We start from the raw sequence: 21,954 nt of genomic DNA, 5'->3' as shown, positions 1-21,954 counted from the left end.
ATATACCGATGTTGTCGACACTGAAACACTTCTCACAGGAACACGGGAGAAGGACAACCACAAATAACACACGACAGCAGAGCCGCACCCGTGCCACAATTTACAGTAACGTCAGTCACTTAACTTAACAAAAAGTGAATGGTAATCTATGCAGAAGCCCAACCACCGGCACAACAAACTGTCGCGGGATGTCCATGTTACCGTACACTTTCTTGTACTGGCGTAGATATCTTGGATTCGACTGAGCCACAGATGAGATCTGATCACTCGAATCGCTATTGATTATCAGCTTCACAGTGCTGTAGCAGCCTACAAAACTATCGACACTTCAAGTTTTTTTTTGTAATCCCTGAGTATAAAAGATCACAGTTTCAAGAATACCGGTACCAGTTGCCGGAACCGGCACCATGTACCCATTCTCCATCAACCAATAATCCTCAGCACCATTCAGCCAATTCCGAGTCATGCAGAGCGGTCGCGTGGGCGGGCGTGGCGAGCGGCGCAATCCGCTGGTGAAGCAGCTCGTGCTGGAGAATGACCGTCCTGCCAAGATCAGTCACCTGAACTTCGGTCTTCTGTCGGATGTGGACATGATGCGCATGTCGGAGCTGCGTGTCCAGTCCAAAGACCTTTTCAAGGTGCAGACGCGCGAGCCCCAAGGCAACGGCGTGTTGGACAAGCGACTGGGCGTGTCCAACAAGAAGGACACATGCGAAACGTGCCATCTCAAGCTGGCAGACTGTGTGGGTCACTTTGGCTACATTAAACTGGAGCTTCCGGTGTTCCACATCGGCTACTTTAAGGCCATCACGGAGATTCTCCAGAATATCTGCAAGTGCTGCAGCCGCGTGCTACTGCCACCGACTGAAAGAGAACTTTTCCTCAGACGAATGAGAGACCCCAAAGCCGACGTGTTGCGTCTCGTGGGGCTTCGTAAAAAGATTGCGACGTTGTGCAAGAAGACAGTCAAATGTCCGCACTGCGACGCCATTAACGGCACCGTGCGCAAGATCACAAGCACCACGTTGAAGCTGGTGCACGAGAAATACCGCGCCAAGGCCACGCACGACTTGAGGAACGTGTTTGTGGCTCAGTTCGCCGAGGCGCAGGCTAATAACCCGGAGATCGGCGCACACCTGCCCAAGGCGCAGGAAGATCTGAGCCCGCTTGTGGTGCAGCAGCTGTTCAAGGAGATCCCGGATCAAGACTGCGAGTTGCTGTGGGTGGACGCGGACGGCGGACGACCGGAAAAGCTGCTCCTGAACTCGGTTCTGGTGCCGCCTGTGTGCATCCGTCCGTCTGTGGCTATGGACGGCGGAACGGGCAGTAACGAGGACGACATCACCGTGAAGCTCCAGGAGATCGTGCAGGTGAACTTTGCGCTACGTGCCGCTCTGCAGAAGGGCGCGTCCTTGAAGATGGTGATGGAGGACTGGGATTTCCTGCAGATTCAGGTGGCGCAGCTTATGAATGGCGACACCCCAGGCCTTGTGAAGCCTCCTGGAGCGAAGACCGGCATCCGCGGGCTCTGTCAACGTCTCAAGGGCAAGCAAGGTCGGTTCCGTGGCAATTTGTCGGGCAAGCGTGTGGATTTCTCTGGTCGTACCGTCATCTCGCCGGATCCGAACCTTCGGATTGACCAGGTGGGTGTTCCGGAACACGTGGCCAAGACGATGACGTACCCGGAGAAGGTGACGCGCTACAACATCGAGAAGCTGCGCAAATGCGTCGTGAACGGACCGCACGTCCACCCGGGCGCCAATGTGATCCGCATCGAAGGACAGAAGTTCACGAAGAACTTGCTGTACGGCGATCGCGCCAGCTTGGCCGATGAGCTCAAGATCGGGGACATCGTGGAGCGACACATGGAAGACGGCGACATTGTGCTGTTCAACCGCCAGCCTTCGCTCCACAAGATGTCCATCATGTCGCATCGTGTCAAGGTCATGCCGTGGCGTACGTTCCGCTTCAACGAGTGCGTGTGTTCGCCGTACAACGCCGACTTCGACGGCGACGAAATGAATATGCATCTCCCGCAGACAGAGGAGGCTCGTACAGAGGCGATTACGCTCATGGGCGTGGAGCAGAACCTCATCACGCCTCGAAACGGCGAGCCGCTCGTCGCAGCCACGCAGGATTTCCTCACTGCGTCGTATCTGCTGACCCAGAAGAACATTTTCTTCAATCGCGAGCAGTTCTGCCAGGTGATATCGATCATGAGCGACGCGAACGAACACATCGAGTTGCCTCCTCCGGCGATTGTCCTGCCAGTGCGTCTGTGGACGGGGAAGCAGGTGATCAGTCTCTTGGTCAAGCCGAACGCGCAGACGAAGGTGCTGGCGAATCTGGAGCTGAAGGAACGCAACTACACGAGCAACAAGTTCATGTGCTGGAAAGATGGCTACGTGTGCTTCCGGAACAGCGAGCTCATTTGCGGGAACTTGGGCAAGAAGACGCTGGGCGACGGCAGTAAACAGGGTCTTTTCTACGTCTTGATTCGGGATCATGGGTCCCACGAGGCTGCGCGATGCATGAATCGTCTGGCGAAGCTCTGTGCGCGTTGGCTGGGCAACTTTAAGGGCTTCTCGATCGGTATTGACGATGTGACGCCGTCCGAAGAGCTGTCGAAGGAGAAGCAGAAGCTTCTGCAAGCTGGTTACGACGCTGCCAACAACTCGATTGAGGAATACCGACGTGGCAAACTGTCGTTGAAGCCTGGCTGCAATGCTATTCAATCACTCGAGAGCGAACTCAACGGGCTGCTCGGTAAGCTACGTGAGACTGCCGGTGCCGAGTGTATGCGCACGCTACCGTTCCACAACAACCCGCGTATCATGGCTGAGTGTGGTTCGAAGGGTAGCGCTCTTAATATCTCGCAGATGATGGCGTGTGTGGGTCAGCAATCTGTTGGTGGCAAGCGTGTGCCCGAGGGCTTTGTGAACCGCACGCTGCCGCATTTCCTGCCGCACGCTCTGCATGCCAGTGCCAAGGGCTTCGTCGCCAACTCGTTCTACAGCGGACTAACAGCCACCGAGTTCTTCTTCCATACTATGGGCGGACGTGAAGGGCTGGTCGATACTGCAGTGAAGACGGCGGAGACGGGCTACATGGCTCGTCGTTTGATGAAGGCGCTGGAGGATCTGTCGTGCCAATACGACCAAACGGTGCGCAACTCGGAAGGTTCCGTGGTGCAGTTCACGTACGGTGACGATGGTCTGAACCCGGCGTACATGGAAGGCGACGACCGACCTGTGGACTTCCACCGTCTTCTGGAACATATTCGCAATACGTTGCCTGATCACGAGTCGCCGGCGCTGCTGCCGTTCGAGCTTCGTCGCTTGGGCAAGCAAGTCGTTCAGCGCTCTCAGTTCCAAGCGATCTTACCGACTGGACGCAAGTTTCTGATCGAGATTGAAGAGTTCTTAGGCTCCGTTGCGAGTGAGATCGCGGCCAATCGCACGAGTTGTGGCATTGAGTCGATGGATACCGAAGTGAAGACGTACGCTTCCAAGTTGGAGAAGGCGTTCGATGACGACGAAGCGGCCAGTGTGCTGAAGACCAAGACGCAGACTGGAGACACGAATAAGGAGAAGAAAATCCAAATCTCGACGAAACTGGAGAAGCTGACGAAGCCTCATGGTCGTCGTCGTCTTGCGAAGCCTGAGGACTCGGATGGGGATACGGAGGATTCGGACGGAGACTTGGGTCTGGACGTGGCTACGTACAAGCAGAAAGGTTTGGATAAAGTGGGTCTGCCGGAGTGGGAGCGCACGCGCTTTAAGACTGCCAAGTCTCGTGCGGAGTGGACCAAGCGTGCCGCTGAGGACGGCACCAAGGAGAAGGAGGAGGCTGCGTGGCTTTTATCGCACAATGTGTGTCGTATCACGACTAAACAGGTGGAGAAGCTGCTGGAGATCTCTCTGTACAAGTACAACCGCGCTGGTATGGAGCCGGGTGAAGCTGTGGGTGCTGTTGGCGCCCAGTCGATCTCGGAGCCTGGTACGCAGATGACGCTGAAGACGTTCCACTTTGCTGGCGTTGCTAGTATGAACGTGACGCTCGGTGTGCCGCGTCTGAAGGAGATTATTAACGCGTCCAAGATCATCAGTACGCCTATTATCACAGCTGCGTTGGTGTGCAAGACGGACGAGCGATCGGCGCGTATTGTCAAGGGCCGCATCGAGAAGACGACGCTGGGAGAGATCGCAGTCCACATCAAGGAAGTCTTTGCGCGTGATCAGGCCTATCTGTCGGTCAAGTTGGACTTGACTGCGATCGAGCAGCTCCATCTGAACATCACGGCGCGCTCTGTGCGCAACAGTATCTTGAATGCCGTGGGTGTCGGTCCTCGTGCTGTGCTGCGTCTATTGAAGGAGCAGCATGTGCTGCTGAACGCTCGCTGTCCCGATAAACTCCGTCTGCTAGCGCCACCGAACTACAAGGGCGCCAAGGGAGAAACACGTGGTGCCTACTTTGCTCTACAGGCGCTCAAGGCCGAACTTCCTGGCGTGATTGTGCAGGGTATCCCGACAGTGAACCGCGCAGTGATCAACTACGAAGAAGTCCAGGACTCGAGTGCTGCCAAGTCGCTGCACTTGCTCGTAGAGGGCTACGGTCTTGCTGAAGTCATGGGCATCCCAGGTGTGGACGGACTTCACACCACCTCGAACCACATTATCGAAGTGGAGAAGACGCTCGGGATCGAGGCTGCGCGTGAACTCATCAGCTCCGAGGTCAACTACATCATGAGTGCGTATGGTATCGGTATCGACAGACGCCACTTGATGCTGCTGTCGGATATCATGACGTTCAAGGGCGAGGTGCTGGGTATCACACGCTTCGGTATCGCCAAGATGAAGGAGAGTGTGCTCATGCTGGCGTCGTTCGAGAAGACCACAGACCATCTCTTCGACGCTGCAGTCCACTCGCGCACGGACGCTATTGTAGGGGTCAGCGAGTGTATTATCATGGGTATTCCGATTCCTCTCGGCACAGGTATCTTTAAACTGCTACGCCAGGTTGACAAGCCGCGTGTGCAGCAAAGACGGCCGCTTCTTGCTGGAGTGTAGACTTGGAATGAGCAATCTAAAAGAGAAAAAAAAAAGGTGTAGTCTTGCATGGAAACGTGAACTGCTCTAAATAATCTGTTCGCATGGGTGTTTCTTAGACGAGCTCAAGGATCACAGTAAAAATAGACATATAGTACACGGGACGTGCTATTAATAGTTATGTTTTTTTGGAGGGTCATCGAGCTCATCGAGGATTGGCTTCCGTTCTCTCGCTACATGTATGTCAAGATTTTGAAGTTATATGCCACAAAATTACTGACCAGACATCGACTCGATAACACGTACTGTACCATCTTGTGTATTTCGCGATGGTGCTACACGAAACCTTTAAGTACTGTAATAGTATCCTGATAATGGTCAGACAAATTGTGAGATGGGGAGCATGCGCTAGAGCCGAAGGCTACGTCGAGTTAAAAAATCCAGAAGTTGGCCAAGCTAAGATATTACAGACTGGTGACGGTTAGATCATAATATGAGTACATTTAGTCGACACCTTTCATTTACTTTCAGTATTCCACAAACTTTGACGATGCACCATACGCGCATCTTTTCCTAATCGGAGACATGGCGATTTTCAGCACGGAGTTGTACAGCGATGCGGATTTACGTAGCTTGCAGAGGAACAAAAACGGAATGGATCTGAGCGACGAGCACTCAACTCACGAGGCGGGCATCGACAACACGCGTGCACTATTCGTCATGGCCGAGAAAGTGTCATTCTTATCAGCAGCTATAGTTTTTATTATCCAGCCCATACGTTTTGATCCGCCCCCCCTCCCCCCGGAGGATACATGTAGGCGAAAGTATAGATCTGCCTTCCTACACGGGACGGGAGTCGGACTCACAATCATCCAGCATCGACGGACGTGCGGATACGGTAAGCTTATTATTGGGTCGTAATTGGGTATTGCCTGATTGTCAGGTCAGATGGAGAACCAGACCGCTAATGCAGGCCCTACCAAATGCCGTGCCTTTTGTAAATGCAATTTGGATTAAGTGTAGAATATTAGGTGCATCCCTGCGAAGTGCATTGTTACTAGAGCATATGTCGTTTTCTAGCTGTCCTACTCGCCTGTCATATCGTCGTCGCCGCCATTTCCAGCCTCGTCGTCGTCATCGCAGACGGTACCGTCCACTCCACCTTCACTGGATGCGCCGTCATAAACATCGTCTTTATCTCCACTTGAGATATCTTCTTCAACAGGAAGTTCAACCGGTTGCGGTAGCTGGATTGACTCGCGAGGGCATCCGCGAGCGCGACAACCACGAATGGTAGCAATACCAGCAACGTGGCCTCTAGCCAAAGCCTCAATGGTGGCCACAAAGGTCGTAAGACTCGGATGCGGAGTTACAAACGCTCTGTTTAATGCTCGGTTAAATCTTTTTAAAGGATTGTAAGTCCGTGCAACTAGCCGCTCATCATCCCATGTACATTCCACAAGTCAGTCTTGCACATATTAAGCCAAGTGCTTTTGAAGTAGGACCAAAATGCTCGCTCTTTTAATCGAGCGTACGCAACGTTAGCTGTCTTTAATTTGGCGTATGACCCAGGTAATACCTCCAATCTCGCTTTGTGCTTCTGGCACTACTGTGAGCATATCCAGTACCCCGGGTGTCATAGCGATTGTTGCAGCCCTGTTTGAATACCAAGCTTACGGATTTTACGACGAAGTGCCTGTTTGAAATGGAACAGGCAGCCGATGATGTCTGCTACAGGATCTTGCACTCCAATTGTGTCAATTAAAGCCCTCTCAAAATCGCATACTACCTCCCTAGGTTCCAATTGCTGGTCAGTAGCTTGCATGATGAAATGTAGAAAATCATAATACGAATCCATTGTTTGTCGTGTAGCTAACACGTAAAAGACAGGACAATAATACCCCGTAGAGCGATCGTGCACCACAAGTACCACATATTGGCGAAACTCACGGGGCACACATGTAAGTGTGCCGTCAAGCAAAATCGTTGTTCCCGAGTACTTTAGCAAAGCAATCAGCTCTGGATGAGCCCAGCCGATGATTCTACTGGGATTGCCGCTGTCATCAAAATGCCACTAATATAGTAAAACTAAAAACGTTTTGCGGTTGGTCTTGAACGCGAGAAAGAGGTGGAAGCTCAATTCGTCCGTGAATGTTGCCGCCAAAATGACGGTTGCGTTTACGATACACACGACTTAGCACTTGCTCGCGCGATAGTCCGACAAGGACTTGCATTTGACCTCCCCCGTAGAATTGTTCCTCTATTTGAGACCAAATAGTCGTAACAGCAGGGGTGGGAAAAAATAATATCAATCCCGTAATTACTGTATTATCCGGCTACAATTATTATTATTGGATCTGTCCAAAGTCAATATAATATGATATTGATCCAATAATATCAGTACAATACCGGTTTATACCAATATGTTAGAGGCAACTAGCTCTTCGCGCCAATCGTTCAAGTGGTTGGCTGGCAGGCACAGACACGAGAACGAGCCGAAGCCTCACAGCACTCCCTCACTTTTCATTTGACCACGATGGCTCCGAACCGTGATATCTGCGCATTCTTCTACGAAGACAAGGGCCAAGGCGACTTCCGCTGTCAGCTTTGCGGTTCTTACCGCAAGCAGCAAACCTGCTAGAGCACCTCAAGAAACTCGATAGTGTCTGCAAGACACTCCAGCGCGAGGACACCAGCATGGCGGACGTGCGTGTTTTGTTTGACCAGGTTGTTGACGACTACCCAGTTATGGCGAGCCATCTGCGTCCGGCGGCGAAGATCGTCCATGCGCCGGCCTTTGAGGCAGCTTTGGTCAAGATTTGCAACAATGCGAAGCTCACTGCGTCTGAGTCGCGCGCAGTCCAGCGATTGGTGGTGGAGCCAGATGCTGCAACTGGTAAGAGGAAGGAGCGCTCGACGAGCGATTACGCCAGCGCAATTCTACGAGGGGGGAAGCAGATGCGAGCGGCTGGTGCTGCGGGTGTGAGCTTTCATGAGCTGGCAAAGGTGGTGCCGCCCACCTCGAACACAGTTGAAAGACTGTTTTTGCAGTGCAAGCTCATTCTGACGCCTCAGCGGTCATGCATACTTTCTGCAAACTTTGAGATGTTAGCATTTCTTCGCGTGAACTGCGACATGTGGAACGCGACTTCGCTCGTCGCTAATGAGTAGGAAGACTTGGTAGTTAGAGGCCACAATATACTTATATTGGCCCCGTTATTATTATTGTACTTCATCATATTCCCGTTATTATTATGGGACTCGATGTCTTGCAGTACAATTTCGTATTGTATTGTCCGAGGCCTGCGTAACAGACAGCGCAATTTGATTGCGGGCCAGTTCATCGACAGCGACTTGCACTTCCCTCACTATATCCACCGGGTCGTTAGCGACTACAGCTTCTGCACGGCATGTATATGAAACGAAATTTGTAAGCTCCATTGTATTTGCACGGAGCTCAACTTTACCATTGCACTGTCTACCACGGTAATAACTGCATAGGTATACAATCTTTCGGCGCGATGACCAAGCGCGAGTGTACTGGTACCCACCCAGATTGATGATTGTAGCAAAGCGATCACTACGCACAGCAGCGAAGTGAGCTACTACCAAGGCTGGTGGGGAACGAGCAACTTGTGTTGTTTTGAAGATCATGTTTTTACCAGGAGGAGCTCTTACTGGGCGAGTAGCTTGGGTTTGAGGAGACAGGCTATGCACAGCGGCGGGATGCAGGCTTCGATCAGTAGAGGACATGGTCCAGCGCAGTTGCTGAGTAGGAAGAGGAAGGTTGGAAGTGGCAAACTGAGAGCCCTGCCCGATCGAAAGTGCGTAGTGGCTACAGAGTGCGTAGCGGCTACAGTTTGGATTAGGATGCCGGCATCTTATCTTCCCTGCACACTCGCCACATTTAAGTGGTTTCACAACGGATGGCAGCTACCTGAAACCCAGCTCTGACCAAAGCTCAGACCCCGCTCATAGTTGCTCACCGTTCCATTTGTAGATCCCATGCCTCACTCTACCCGGCCGGGACCTCAAACATAATCTACCGCGGATACATACTGCTCGCGGTCGACGGGACAAGCAGTTCGATACAGTAGATGATATTCTCAACTCCAAAGGTTCCGTAAATATAATATAATCGCACTTACGTGTATCTTGCTTACATATATTAGGTAATGGATTAATCCGGAGCTAACGGAAAATAAATAATTGAAAATACAAGCTAATGCAAAATAAATTACCGCTATTATTGAACATATGCTTTTATAGTCGTCACAAGTACCAACCAATCACATTCACGCTTTGTTTGCGATGTTCATTCCAATTCTGCAAACCCAAGGTCGAAAGCTTTTTGGGACTCCGAATTGACATTTTTTCTAGAGTTTACAGCGGGTCAAACGGCTACGAATGAGCTAAATCGGACTTCATTTTCGCCAAAATTGGAAATCCCATCGATATTGGTTTTCTTTTTATAAGACCCTTCTTTGGCGTGCCAAAGTTTGGTGTCATAAATGATGAGGAAACCAATAGCTATTGAATAGCCTGAAGAGCTTGACTAGTGCCGTCTACAGTCTAAACTGTACAATTGCAAAAGCTTAATCAGTGTAAGCATGCTTAGTAAAATTACAATTGCAAAAGCTTAATCAGTGTAAACATGCTTAGTACGAGTGACGTGCCAGGCTACGGGTCAGTGGTCACGACTTGAGGTAAGATTCACCAGGGCTGACTACACTTATGCAGCACAGTGCCCACCAGATCCGCTCTTTTTGTGCAAGCAGCTCTCCATGCCCCCCCTTCCGAAGTGCTACCCAAATACTGTGTCCTGAAGAAGAGTGTTGGTCATTGAAGGGAGGGTAGGTCTTGTAGGAAGCCTGCAGGTATTACTCGGATAGAAGGTGTATTTGATAACGCATAATTTTGCTGCATCTTGCCTTGATTGACTCTGAAGTGGGCACTAAGCCTTCTTACTGTTTCTTCGTATGTTTGTTTCTCTTTCATGCCTATGTTGTTTCCCTGCTTCTTCTTTTATGGAACTTGCGTTTTTGCCTAACTATCTAGCTACTTGGCATTCAATGCAGCAGCCTTATTCACATCCAGCCTCTGACTAGAGCCTAAGCAACTGTGCGCTTTGGCTTGTATGATCACAGGCCAGATGCAGGTATGACAGCACCTAGTATGCAGCCCTACCCTATCCCCACCATTTGGAAGATAAGGAAAAGTTTACGGGTAATTTTGTTTTTCACGTGGCTTCATTGTAATTCACCATACGTTTGTCCTAGAGAAAGGGTTTAAGGACAAATATTTGTATTTGTCATTCAATTCGTCCTAAACATTTAGATGTTGGGGCTATTCTTTCAGATCGTGGAGGGGTCGGCCCTATCGCTAGTCAGCTAGCCGAACACCTAGGGTACTGATCGATCTTGGCCGGCGTTCTACAATGCGCACCCTCCAGTACGAAGTAAGCTTAAACAACATTTGTATGCAAATGAGATAGATACTCACGACCCCAAGTGGGCTTGAATCTTGAGTGTAGTATACACAGTACGTCCAAGCGATACGGGAGCTCACGGCGTCTCTAGTGGGAAACCCACTCAACGAACACATCATGATGGCTGTGTTCATGGTCGGCCTTAGAGTGGGCCCAGCGAGCACTCAGCTGTTCCGGGTGCAGTCAAGCACCCTTGAAGAGGCGATTCAAGTGGCTCTTCAGGAAGCGTACAGCCATCGCCAGGCGCGTACGCCGGCCTCAGTATGGCCTATGAGCTCAAACGCAAATGCTGGAAATTAAAAGATTGTTCAGCGCCAAGAATCGTACATTGATCATGATGACCACGCCGGACGTTTTAATGATGCCGCATCATAAACTATGAACAATCAAGAAACCAACAATCAAATACTGTGCAAATCATAACGCAGGACCAGTTGGCAGTTTCCACTTGCCAGAGAAGCCGATTAGCGGTCGAAACATTCTATAGCGGTTGTTTTCACGGAGTAAGAGTATCATCGCCAGTCCTACCATTATGCTCTTGACCACAAGTAGCTTAGATAGCGCTATTAAGGTGTTCTACCTTATTAGCGGTGGCGGAGATATCGATAATGATACAGTAGCGAGTCTACCGCAACTCGATCCGGCAACGCTTTGGAATGCATTGGAGTAATGATTCTGTCTGCGCAGCCTTTCCATCGACTACTCATTATTGCACCGGGCCGATAAACTGACGCAGGACGCGGGTCTCTGCGGCAGTGAGGCAGACATTACTTCCTTTTAGGACACGTACACAGCCCGGCTTAACGTCAGGGTAGTGGACAGTGTTTGCATGTGCACCTGTAGAGCAAATAAGCAGTACTAGCAAACCTACAATAACAACAGAGGCACGGTCTCACCGACATATGTCGCAAATGATAGTCGCCGAACCAGACTCGAGTCCCTAATAAAGTGACATCTGCATGTTGTAGAGCCTTGGCCACAGACTCAATGATGTGTAGCTCAGCAAACAGCTTGTTCAGCTGGCGGTTACAAGCTGGTGAGGACGTAAAATTTATAATTTCATCGTCCCCAGCTTCGTGAGCGTCGCACACGAATTAGCGTTGCGCCATTGCGTAGTTTACCCCACCAAATGTCCTGGCGAATGATTGACCAAAGCGGCGTTTTGAAACCGCAGTTCGCAGATCGAACTTGAGTGAGAGCTGTGTTGGGGGGGGCTATCTCTTAGCATTCGGCACACAGCACACTGAAGCAACCTTCGATGCGCATGTTTTTGACAGGCTCAGCGAACGGGTGCGACCCAAAGAGGGAGACAGAAGGAAGCATTACAGAGCTCATAGCGGTGGAGGCGAGGTGGTGGGGGGAGCCATGGAGAGCACGTAGCGGTGGAGGCGAGGTGGTGGAGGGAGACGAGTGCAGCATAAGGACTGCACGAACAACAAGCGGTAAGTCTCCCGTACAATCGTCAATGGAAAAAGCCCGTTCTTATCAACTCTTCTGCAGGCATATTAAATAGACACAGCGCGACGACCCCTTCCAGGCTAACCAATTCCTAATTACTCCGTCGCTGTACGCCATTGCAGCTGACAACCCAAGTATCCCGTCGCCTGGCTCCATTATCCTGTTCGTACCAACCAAACTACGCGTCTACCGTGACTGCTGCCGGGTCGAAACCAAGCTACACCACATCGGGATAGTGACTCCGCCGTGATTCCACCACGTTCATCTTCAACAACCTACGCATGCATCCCTAGAAAGATCTACGACAGCTTGACATATTCACTCACACACTACGGACACACGCATAAGCAACTTAAGTCGAATCAACGTCTACTTAACACCTTTTTATATTACCCATCGTCGCCACTGTTTTACCGTTTTTGCGCAGGGTTTGAACTGCGATCTCCGGAGCCAGTGGTCCGGTACGCAATACTATCTTTTGGAAGTAATACAAAATATTAGCCTTTGAGTCATATCAACTATAAGCCAAAGTAATTTGAGTACTAGTTACCGAAATTTCGTTGATTGTTTCAGCGTTCGGAGCTTCGATATTAGAGCTTGTACGACTACCAAATTATTTTTGTACGACTACCAAATTATTTTTATGATGCGTGAGCTTGTGTTGCACGGCCCAGTTAAGAGGATCGTGCACCCGAACAGCAATTCTTGCGTCATGGTCGCGAATCGTCTGTATACCAAACCGTTGGCTCCGACCAGGAACTTACAACATGTCAGCTGTTTCTGGAAGCCGCGCCTTAGTATCGTTGTCAGAAATTCGCAGTGAGTGCGTGCGGATAGGCCTTCATCAGGCTCAGGTGTCATGGCGCTAAGTGCTTCTTACACCGCAAACACGGCCACGTAGTGCTCCGATGCATGGATCCATCCGCTCAACATACCCTCAACCGCATCGGGTAGCTCACCCGCAATGGCCGCGAAAGCCAAGCGCGTAAAACCCTCGATTGTCGCCTATAGCGCTTCCACCGAGAACGGCTCCAAATTACTACAAAAGGAGCACTAGTAAAAACACAAGCAAAGTTGTGCACTTCAATACAAACATTTTGTATTCCGTCCCACCTATGCGGTGGGTGAAAAACCTAAACAAATTTTAATCACCACGAATTGTAGGGTGAGACCACGTTCAGGTCTTACCAAATATTTCTTGTCCGACCTTTAATTAATAGCATGAGAAACATGACTGAGCCTCACTTTGCCCGAAGGTCGTGTTCTATCAGCGGTTTTAGTGCGCATTAAACCTATTTGTAATCTATTTCGAATTACCAGTTAAACGGATTAAACCGTCTTATATGGATTATGGAAGACCCCCACTACTGCAGAAACAAGTTCCTGATTCTTAGGGGGAGATCTATAGACGGCAAGACAGTGCGCATAGAAAGGACGGGAACGGTTCAGCTGACAGGTTTGGATGGAAGACGCACGTACGTACTATTCATTCCGGGGCTCGAAAGGCGGTCGATGTATTTGGAAAAGCTGCGGGATGTGGATTGCGCGTTATCAGCGTTTGTCATGTGTCAGCTGGAAAGCCGGTTGTGCGATTGCCTCCACGAAGAAGGTCTACAAGAAAGAAGCGCGACTCGTGCAGCACGCTAGGACTGGAATCGAGTGTGAGCTTTGAACGCTCACATGGGACACCCCGATAGAAGGAAAGCAAACGGTGACATCGTTATCGTCCCGGCTGACAATAACGACACCGCGTGAGTTGGAACGGGCTCACGTGGACGCCTTAGTGGGGAGGGGGGTGCCAAGTATGGATTGACGTCCCTAGAGCAAGAGAGAGATGTAGCGCTAAGGGAACAACCGCCTCACCCGGTACAAATGCACGCTTTGTCACGATTCAAGCAGAAGTTTGAAATATACTTCTTTGACACGTACGTTCAGGTTGAAAATGTGGGTTCGATTTGGGGGGTTCTTGCGGTGTGCGTGTCATACGGCGTTATTGAGCAGCTCAATGCAGATACAGCGTTGCTGAACAGTATCATAGTAGTCTATTCCGCTTGGACGCGGAAGATTTGATGTGCAACATGAAGAAATTATTCTGTGGTTTGAAGCTTTCTGTCAGCTCATAGAATAAGACTATATATCACGTGTTCATTCGGAACGGCTTCAAGTGCTGTGGTCCCGACCAACGTGGCTACGGCAAGCGTTCCAGGAAGACGTCCGTGTACGTGTGCTTGTACGGGAAGGGCATGGCCATAGTGGCGGAGACACGGAAGTAGATCCGTACGGTCCAGAATGCCCTGACGAACGCCTTGAGGATGGGGTAACTCAGCGAGGCCAAATTCGTTCAGGGTCTGACGATCATCACGACCGGTCGGGTGGAGCGCTTAGGATTAAGCAGACACGCTACATCGATTACGTTGTGAAGCGCTTGAACCAGCAGAACATTAAAGCGGTGGAGAGCCCGTGTTCATCAAACATGAAGTTCTTAAAGGATTTGTCGCCAACGGAGATGGAACACTTCGAGCTGCAGGTGAATTCGTACCGTTGCTTGGTCGAGTGGCTGATGTAGAGCACTATATTCACTAGAACGGATGTCGCGTACTTCGTAAGACAGTTGCCACGCTTTACAAGAGCCCAGGGCTACAGCTCTGGAAGGCAGAAATTCGCGATCTGCGGTATTGGGAGACTACACGGGGGCACGACGTTGTGTACCAAGGTCTTTGGGGAGCACTACGACTCAAGCATATACCGACACGGACTTGGGTTCCAGCATCGATGACTGACGCTCCATGTCCGGTGTCATGATTAAAAGCGCCCCAGTGGTATTTAAGTCGAAGCTCCCTATGGCGACTGCACTCAGCTCGACTGAAGAAGAGTACACATCCCTCGGCCTGTGCACGCAAGATATGCTGACGATGCCTAAGGCCATGGGTGAGAGCGACGCAGATATGAGGACAAGCAAGGTGCCATTGCACTGGCAAGAAACGCTGAATATCACACGAGGACCAAACACATCGACATTCGTCACTACTTCACTCTTGAGAACGTTGGACGCTAAACGGTAAAGGTAGACTTCGTCGCCACTAATCTCCAACTGGCCGAAATTCCAGCGCGACCCAGCCGGCGTTAAGGCCGAGACTATCGTACAGAAGGAATGCGTGGAAGTGTTTAGTTACACCGGGTAGGCACATTTGGGCGTGGCCGTTGGAATGTCGGTTAGCCGAACCGCTTCACTATGGGCTGATCATGGGATCTAGTTCTGAAACGCTACTGGCGTATCACCTGTTTATACGCTGTTAGTAGATATACGGCCATGGCGCCACACTTACAAGAAAAAATTAATCGGGACAACATAGAGATGAGGTTTAGAGAGACATTATTTTTTGTAAACAATAATTTACTTACTTTGGGGTTTAAAAAGCCCCAAACCAATAAAGAAGGACATCGCAGTATTCCTTCGGCTCCTGCCGATGTGCAAAGTACCACATCACTACTATACTCATATGAACAGCTAAACATTCCGCCACGCTACGGGTAGGTGAGTTAACGTTTTGATTGCACTTCTGATGTACAGGTTACCCTCAGCCGGAATAAGAAAAACGCTAAGTTCTCCATTGCAAGGGTTATTTTTTTATCCGAAGCTGGTGTGACGGTTATTATCTTAATTTGAGAACCCCTGAGAGCCAGAGAATCCGTTTGGTAAGCTCAGATTTTTCAGGTTCGCCCTGGAGCTCGGCTTTCGATAATGGCGCGCAGAGGTTCGTTATAAGGTCGCGAACCAAGAATCATTACCCCCCCCCCGCATTGGTTCTACTAATAGTCGATTATCGATGTAGTTTAGCAGAGTTTATTGATCAGTCTGCCTCAGTTCTTGGGACTTCATATGAGCTGTCGCTTGCCACCCTAAGGTCGTGTGTTATCCAACAATATTCAGGAACAAAAGCGTTCGGTCAACCATGGAGTGTGCTACACAGCTTAATATATCGTCGTGCTGCTGTAAGCTGTAGGCTAGAGCTCAGTGACAGCTCAAGCCAAGCATATGGACAGCAAGCAGGCAAACTTACTTAAGAAAGTAAGCACAGACTGCGGTACGATGGCTTAATCGATCGACTGTTAGCACCACAAGACAAGAGAGCTAACAACCCGTGTTAGTTAGCAGACAGCAGCGAATTGACATAACTTCGATGCGATCTACTTATTAAGGTAGCGCTCGTTATACAGAGGTGTGTGTATTGAAAATCAATGGCTGCATTCGAAGTAGCTACACATAAAACAGAAAGTATTTAAGTGATGTCTAGCTACTACAGTCATCGGCTTTTACTTTATGTGTATGCGTCGTAAAATACCAATTATACGTACTGCGAATTCGCGGGCTCGCCATCGCGCAACCCACAGCCTATAGCTAGATAGAGAGAGAGAGAGAGAGAGAAAGTCAGAGAGAAAGAGAGAGAGAGAGAGAAAGTCAGAGAGAAAGTCAGAGAGAGAGAGAGAGAGAGAGAGAGAGAGAAAGAGAGAGAGAGAGAGAGAGAGAGAGAGAGAGAGAGAAGTGGCCTTCTATTTGACTGTTATGTTTGTATACTGTAGAAGCCTGATGCTCTCTTCTCAAGCGATGATGGCGTTCCAGAGTATTCTGCCGCTTGCCTGCTCCGAGCGAGCATCGTACTACCGGGAACGCGCGTCGCAGACGTACAATGCGCTGTGATTCTTTGTGGGCTCAACCGTGGCTGAGATCCCCTACTGCTTCTGCAGTGGCTTGCTCTTCATGGTTGTGTTCTACCCCATGGTGGGCTTCACGGGCTTCTGGACTGTCGTCGTGTTCTGGCTGACGATCTCGCTGCTGGTTCTCATGCAAGTGTACCAAGGAATGATGTTCGCCTTCTTGTTGCCGTCCGAGGAAACCGCGTCAATCTTCGGACTACTCTTCAATACCGCCACGATGATGGGGGATGGGCTACATCGCCCGGTTACACGTGGCTGTACCGAATTTCCCCCTTGCGATTCCCTCTCTCGATTCTGGAGGCGCTGGTGTTTGCGGACTGTGACGACCTTCCGACGTGGAACGAGACGACGCAGTCGTACGAGAACGGGGTCTCCAAGATTGGATGCCAGCCCATGGCCGACTCCGCCGTGACGGTGGGCCACATCACCGTCAAGGAGTACACGGAACAGTACTTTGGCTACGAGCACGAGGGCATCACGCACTTCTTCCTCATCCTGATCGGCTGCCGCGTTGTCGGACTCATTGCGCTGCGCTACATCAACCACCAGAAGCGGTAGATGAGTACGAACGCAAGGCGCACGAGGCGATTATTTCATAACTTCAAATGAGCGTGCATGTACATTTCTCGCTACTTGTGCAGGTTTTTGATCTTGGCTCTCAAGGCATTCGGTGCTTGGATCCAGCTGTCGATTCGTTAAATGTTGCACGGGTGTCGGTGCCGCTTGCTCGGGACGGCGTCGTCGTGGTATGTTTGAGCTCTTGGGCTAAGTTTGAGAATGACACGGCCAAGTGAGCGGCGAAGATTCACGTGATCTCCACCGTCTCCAACCACAACCGCGAGAAGTGAGGTCTCCATTCCGTTTCCAGCCGAAATGTTGGCTATGCTTGCGTGGGTGCTCCATGCATCAGCTGGTAGAGCTGGAAAGCTGCGTGTTCGACGGTGTGTACACCGATCATGACCACTAGGGCTACGAGCTATCCTACTACTACTGTGACGGGGTCACACAGCACCTTGCGCTAGAGGAAGTTATCTTCCGAGAGTATACAAACTCTCAGTGAACGGCAGTTCACAGGTCCCCTCTTTAATTAAAGAGAGCGAAGTGACCTAAATAAGGTAGATTGTAAACTGAGTATATTTATAGGTAGGTTAAGTTTGAGGTTAATACAAACTATCAGTTACCTATAGTAATGCAATGTCATTTAACCAATGGTTGGTTTTGAATGACCTTGGTACCTTGTACCAAATATCCCGGAGTATGACATGTCATACTCCTGAAGTGTGAAGTGTCACACTTCATGTAACCAGGGTACACTTAGTGCTACGTACCCCGTTACATCCTCCCCCACTTAGGTTCGGTTTACCGACCAATCAGAATGAAGAGATGTTCGTCACAAACTCTCATTCTCAAAGTCGAAAACCATCGACTCGGCCGCGCGAGCGCGGCGGAGGCTCACTTTACAGTTAGAGCCTCGAGCAGCAACCTGTGCGCTCTTCGTCAAGGTCTCCACTTCGACCGTTAACATGCCTCGTGGCACTGCTAAGAGCGGTGCTAAGACACGCTCCAAGGCTGCAGCCGGTAAGGCGCAGGCCAAGAGCACTAAGCCTCACGGCAAAGGCTCTGCACTCAAGGAGGCTACTCAGGTGGCCTCCGAGGCGATCGGATCCTCGGGTGACGCGGCTGCGGACAAGCGCGCAAGCAGGCGCCGCAGTCCGTCGCCCTCGTCTTCAGACAATCGTCCGAACCCTCGGTTCGTAGAACATGAGTTCAACTCGGGCAGTGAGGACGATGCCGAGTTCGAGAGCACTCATGATGCTCCTGCGGGCTCTGTGGGAGGGCACAGCCCAGTGCCCAGTGAGCACAAAGAAGACAGCGTGCAGTCGTCCGCTAGTGATCACGGTGATCACAGTCCCAGGACCTCTGTGCGCTCTGAGAGTCCGGCCGTTAAGGCTAAGGGCACTCCCAAAGCCGGTGGCGATGAGGAAGGGAGTCCTCGCAAACGTCTCTCGCTTGCCGAGGGTCTTGCGCGCGCTAAGGCCTCTAAAGCCGAAGGCGCCAAGCCCTCAAAGAAGCGTACCGCCTCTAAGTCTCCACTCCGCGAGGAGAAGGAGACTCGACGCTCCTATCAGAGTCTCTTCGACTCCTCGGATGAAGAGGAGGAGAAGGAGGAAGAAGAGGAAGAGGAGGGTGCCATTGTTGAGCCCCGGGAGGTCTCGAATGACCTCGACCAGCAGCAGGAGGATTTCCAAGCTGCCCAGCGTGTGCGTGGGGGTTCGGTGGCGGCACCCGTCAACCAGGGAGCTGCCATCAACTCAAGAGGGTATTGGCCTCCCGAGGAGAGCTCTGGGGCTGACCTCTTCTTAGAGCTTCTTGTCGCTCCTCGTGGCCTTGTGGGCGGCCACACTTCTAGGGGCATCTATGAACGAGCCCTTGTTCAGAAAGAACAGTTGTTCGTCGACAACGTGGAGGCTGCTCGGTGTGTGCTTCTCGCGCCACACCGCATTCCCCTTAAGGACTTCACGACTTGTCGTAAGAAGCCCGAGACCCGGGGTGGTCTCTATCCTGTTTGGGGATACCCCTGGGTTATGCCCGAGAACTGTCCCACATGGAGGTCTTGTGAGGACATGTTCTGGGCGTGGGTGGAGACTCTCAAGTACTCGCCCACGGAGTTATGGGAACTCCATGAAGATCAGCAGCTGTCCCACATCCTGGACCAGCGTGATCTTCGTGTGAGGTTTGCCCACTTGATCAGCAAGCGTATGCTGCCAAGGGACATCCTGAAGCGCGCGGCTTCTAGCGCTCACGATGAGCGCGGGTACGGTATGTATTCATCATCCGTACCCCGTTCGGGCAAGAAGCCCCGGACTACTTATGAAGCTGCCGCCGCTTCTGTTCCCAGATTGCGACAGCCTTCGGGCAGTCAATCAGGAGCCGTTCAATCGGCTCCCACGAGTTCTCGGAGTGGGCATAACCCCTCCACTTCACGAGGAGCTGTCGCTTCCCGCGACACCGTTGCTCCTGGAGGATCCGCTCCACGTGGAAGTGGACTTCTCCATTCCGGTCAAGCAGGGGCGGAGGTGCCCTCGTACGAGTACGAGTACTCGGCGCCTCCCGAGAGCCACTCTCGTTCGAGTGCTCCGACTGCGGGTCCGACACGGGACCCTGAGGTTGACCGCCTCCGTCAACGTCTCCTCGTGCTTGAGATTGCACTTGGCCTTGGGACTGGCGGTAATGCTGCCGCCCAGACCGGGAATCAGGGCGAGCTCGCTCGTCTTGCGGGTCGCCTGGACCTGGTGGAGCGAGAGGTCGCGAGCCTGCACCTGCGGGTGGACCGCCGGGCCTCTTCGTCCGATCTGGACGAGGCCTTTCGCATGATCCGACGGATCGAGGCTTTGTTGCCACGTCCGGAGCCGCCTGCGGCACACTCCCAGACGTACGCGTATGGTGCGTACCCGGCGTACTCAGCGTACTCGGCGTATGGCGCCGGGGTCCGTTCGTATGGAGCCCCTCCGGCGTACGGTCTTGACCGCAGCCTTGCCGTCCCGACCGAGGCTTGGGTGCCTGCTCCGACGCCCTCGTCGACGACTGTGACCGGCCCTCGCTTCGAGGAGCTGGGTCAAGGGGGGTCTGCGAGTCAGCAACCCCCTGCGGGTCAAAGTACCGCTTAAGACGTCCGACATAGAACGTCGGGTGCGTCGTCATTGACTTTGGAAGGTCGATGGTGTACGACGCACCATGTCTGGCCAGGACTGCAAAAGGTCCGATGAAGCGGTGCTTCAGCTTGTTGCTGCCGACAGAGCTGACAGTGTCTAGCGGTAGGTTCCTCGTGTCTAATAGCACTAAGTCCCCCACTTTAAATACACTTAAGTTTCCTCTTCCATGTTTGTCTGAGTACTCCTTTTGTCTATCCTGGGCCGCTGCCATGGCATCGCGGACCCTGCTGACAATGTTCAGCTTGGTATCCATAAAGGATTCCACCTGTTTCCGCAGCGAAACTGGCCTCACATCCGAGACCTGGGAGGAAAGGGCTTTCCGAGCCTCTCCCCCACTTAGAATAGAGGAGTCAGTGTTTCCTCGAAGAGTGAGAGGCACTCTGGGGTGGCGGAAGCCGTTCAAGTAGAACGGCGTGAACCCCGTGGACGCGTGCACCGCGTTGTTGAGCGCAAACTCAACAACTGGAAGCTGCGTCGACCACGTACGTGGCGCTGCCGCGCACACACTGCGCAGAGTGTCCTCGAGCACTCGATTGACGCGCTCTGTTTGGCCGTCTGTCTGCGGATGATCCGCAGTGGACATCTGCAGACGAGTTCCCAGTAAAGGGAACAGCGTTTTCCAAAACGCAGCAGTGAACCGCGGGTCTCGGTCCGAGACAATCGTCTCCGGGAGACCGTGATAGCGGAACACGCCATCGACGAACAACCTTGCGGTTTGTTCGCCCGTCACAGTGACGGGAACTGGAGCAAGATGTACCATCTTGCTCAGCCGACACACGAACACCAAAATTCCGGTGTTGCCGTGTCCGTCGGCGGGAAGCCCAAAGATGAAGTCAAGACTCATCGACTTCCAACAATCAGCCGGTACGGGCAGGCTCTGTAGTGGAGCCGAAGAGTGCCCTGCGGGTTTAACCCGCTGACATGTTTCACATGTCTTGACGTACCGGGCGACCCACTTGTACATGTGGGTCCACCAGAAGGACTGAGAGACCGACAGAAAGGTCTTCTCGCGGCCCAAGTGGCCGCTGGAGGGCGCGTCATGCGCCTCCGCGAGGATGTCGAACTTCAGATCCTCGTCGTTGGGTACAACCACCCGTGGAGGATCAGTGGGCTCTACCCGATAATAGAGGAGGCCCTCCTTCAACTCATATCGGTGGAGCCGTGAGCGCTGTCGCGACGAGAGCCAGTCGGACTTCGCGCTCGTTCCGGCCTTAAGGAACTTGACGATAGGCGCGACAGCCTCATCGTCCCGATACGCCATGCGTATCCGATCATATAGATACGTTGTCACCCGCGTGATGTGGGCCAACTCATAGTCGGGACGCCTAGAGAGGGCGTCCGCAAGCACGTTGAGCTTGCCCGGCTTGTACTCGACGCGGAAGTTATATTCCGCGAAGAAGGACAGCCACCTCGCCATCCGTTGGGAGAGGTGAGGCGAGTTAGTCGCCGTCCTCAAGGACGCGTGGTCTGTGTAGATCACAAAGGGCGTAGAGCCCAGAAGGTGAACACGGAACTTCACAAGGGCATATTT

The 21,954-nt window shown here is 51.8% G+C and overlaps 2 protein-coding genes across 2 annotated transcripts; both read left to right on the top strand.

The window, feature by feature from the left end:
* Positions 1-464: 464 nt before the first annotated feature.
* PITG_08383 (DNA-directed RNA polymerase III largest subunit) lies at positions 465-5,069 on the top strand (the record flags this gene model as incomplete). The annotated part of the gene is made up of 1 exon (XM_002903724.1): positions 465-5,069. One exon carries the CDS (start codon positions 465-467, stop codon positions 5,067-5,069), a length of 4,605 nt encoding a protein of 1,534 aa, XP_002903770.1.
* An 11,534-nt stretch (positions 5,070-16,603) lies between these two features.
* On the top strand, positions 16,604-17,268 carry PITG_08382 (ATP-binding Cassette (ABC) superfamily; the record flags this gene model as incomplete). Its single annotated transcript, XM_002903723.1, has 4 exons — positions 16,604-16,689; positions 16,741-16,774; positions 16,886-16,954; positions 17,011-17,268. 4 exons carry the CDS (start codon positions 16,604-16,606, stop codon positions 17,266-17,268), a joined length of 447 nt encoding a protein of 148 aa, XP_002903769.1.
* Positions 17,269-21,954: the final 4,686 nt, after the last annotated feature.

The sequence above is a fragment of the Phytophthora infestans genome, genomic scaffold (genome assembly GCF_000142945.1).
Source record: "Phytophthora infestans T30-4 supercont1.13 genomic scaffold, whole genome shotgun sequence".
Classification (NCBI taxonomy): Eukaryota; Oomycota; class Peronosporomycetes; order Peronosporales; family Peronosporaceae; genus Phytophthora; species Phytophthora infestans.
This window is presented reverse-complemented; position numbering and strand designations above follow the sequence as displayed.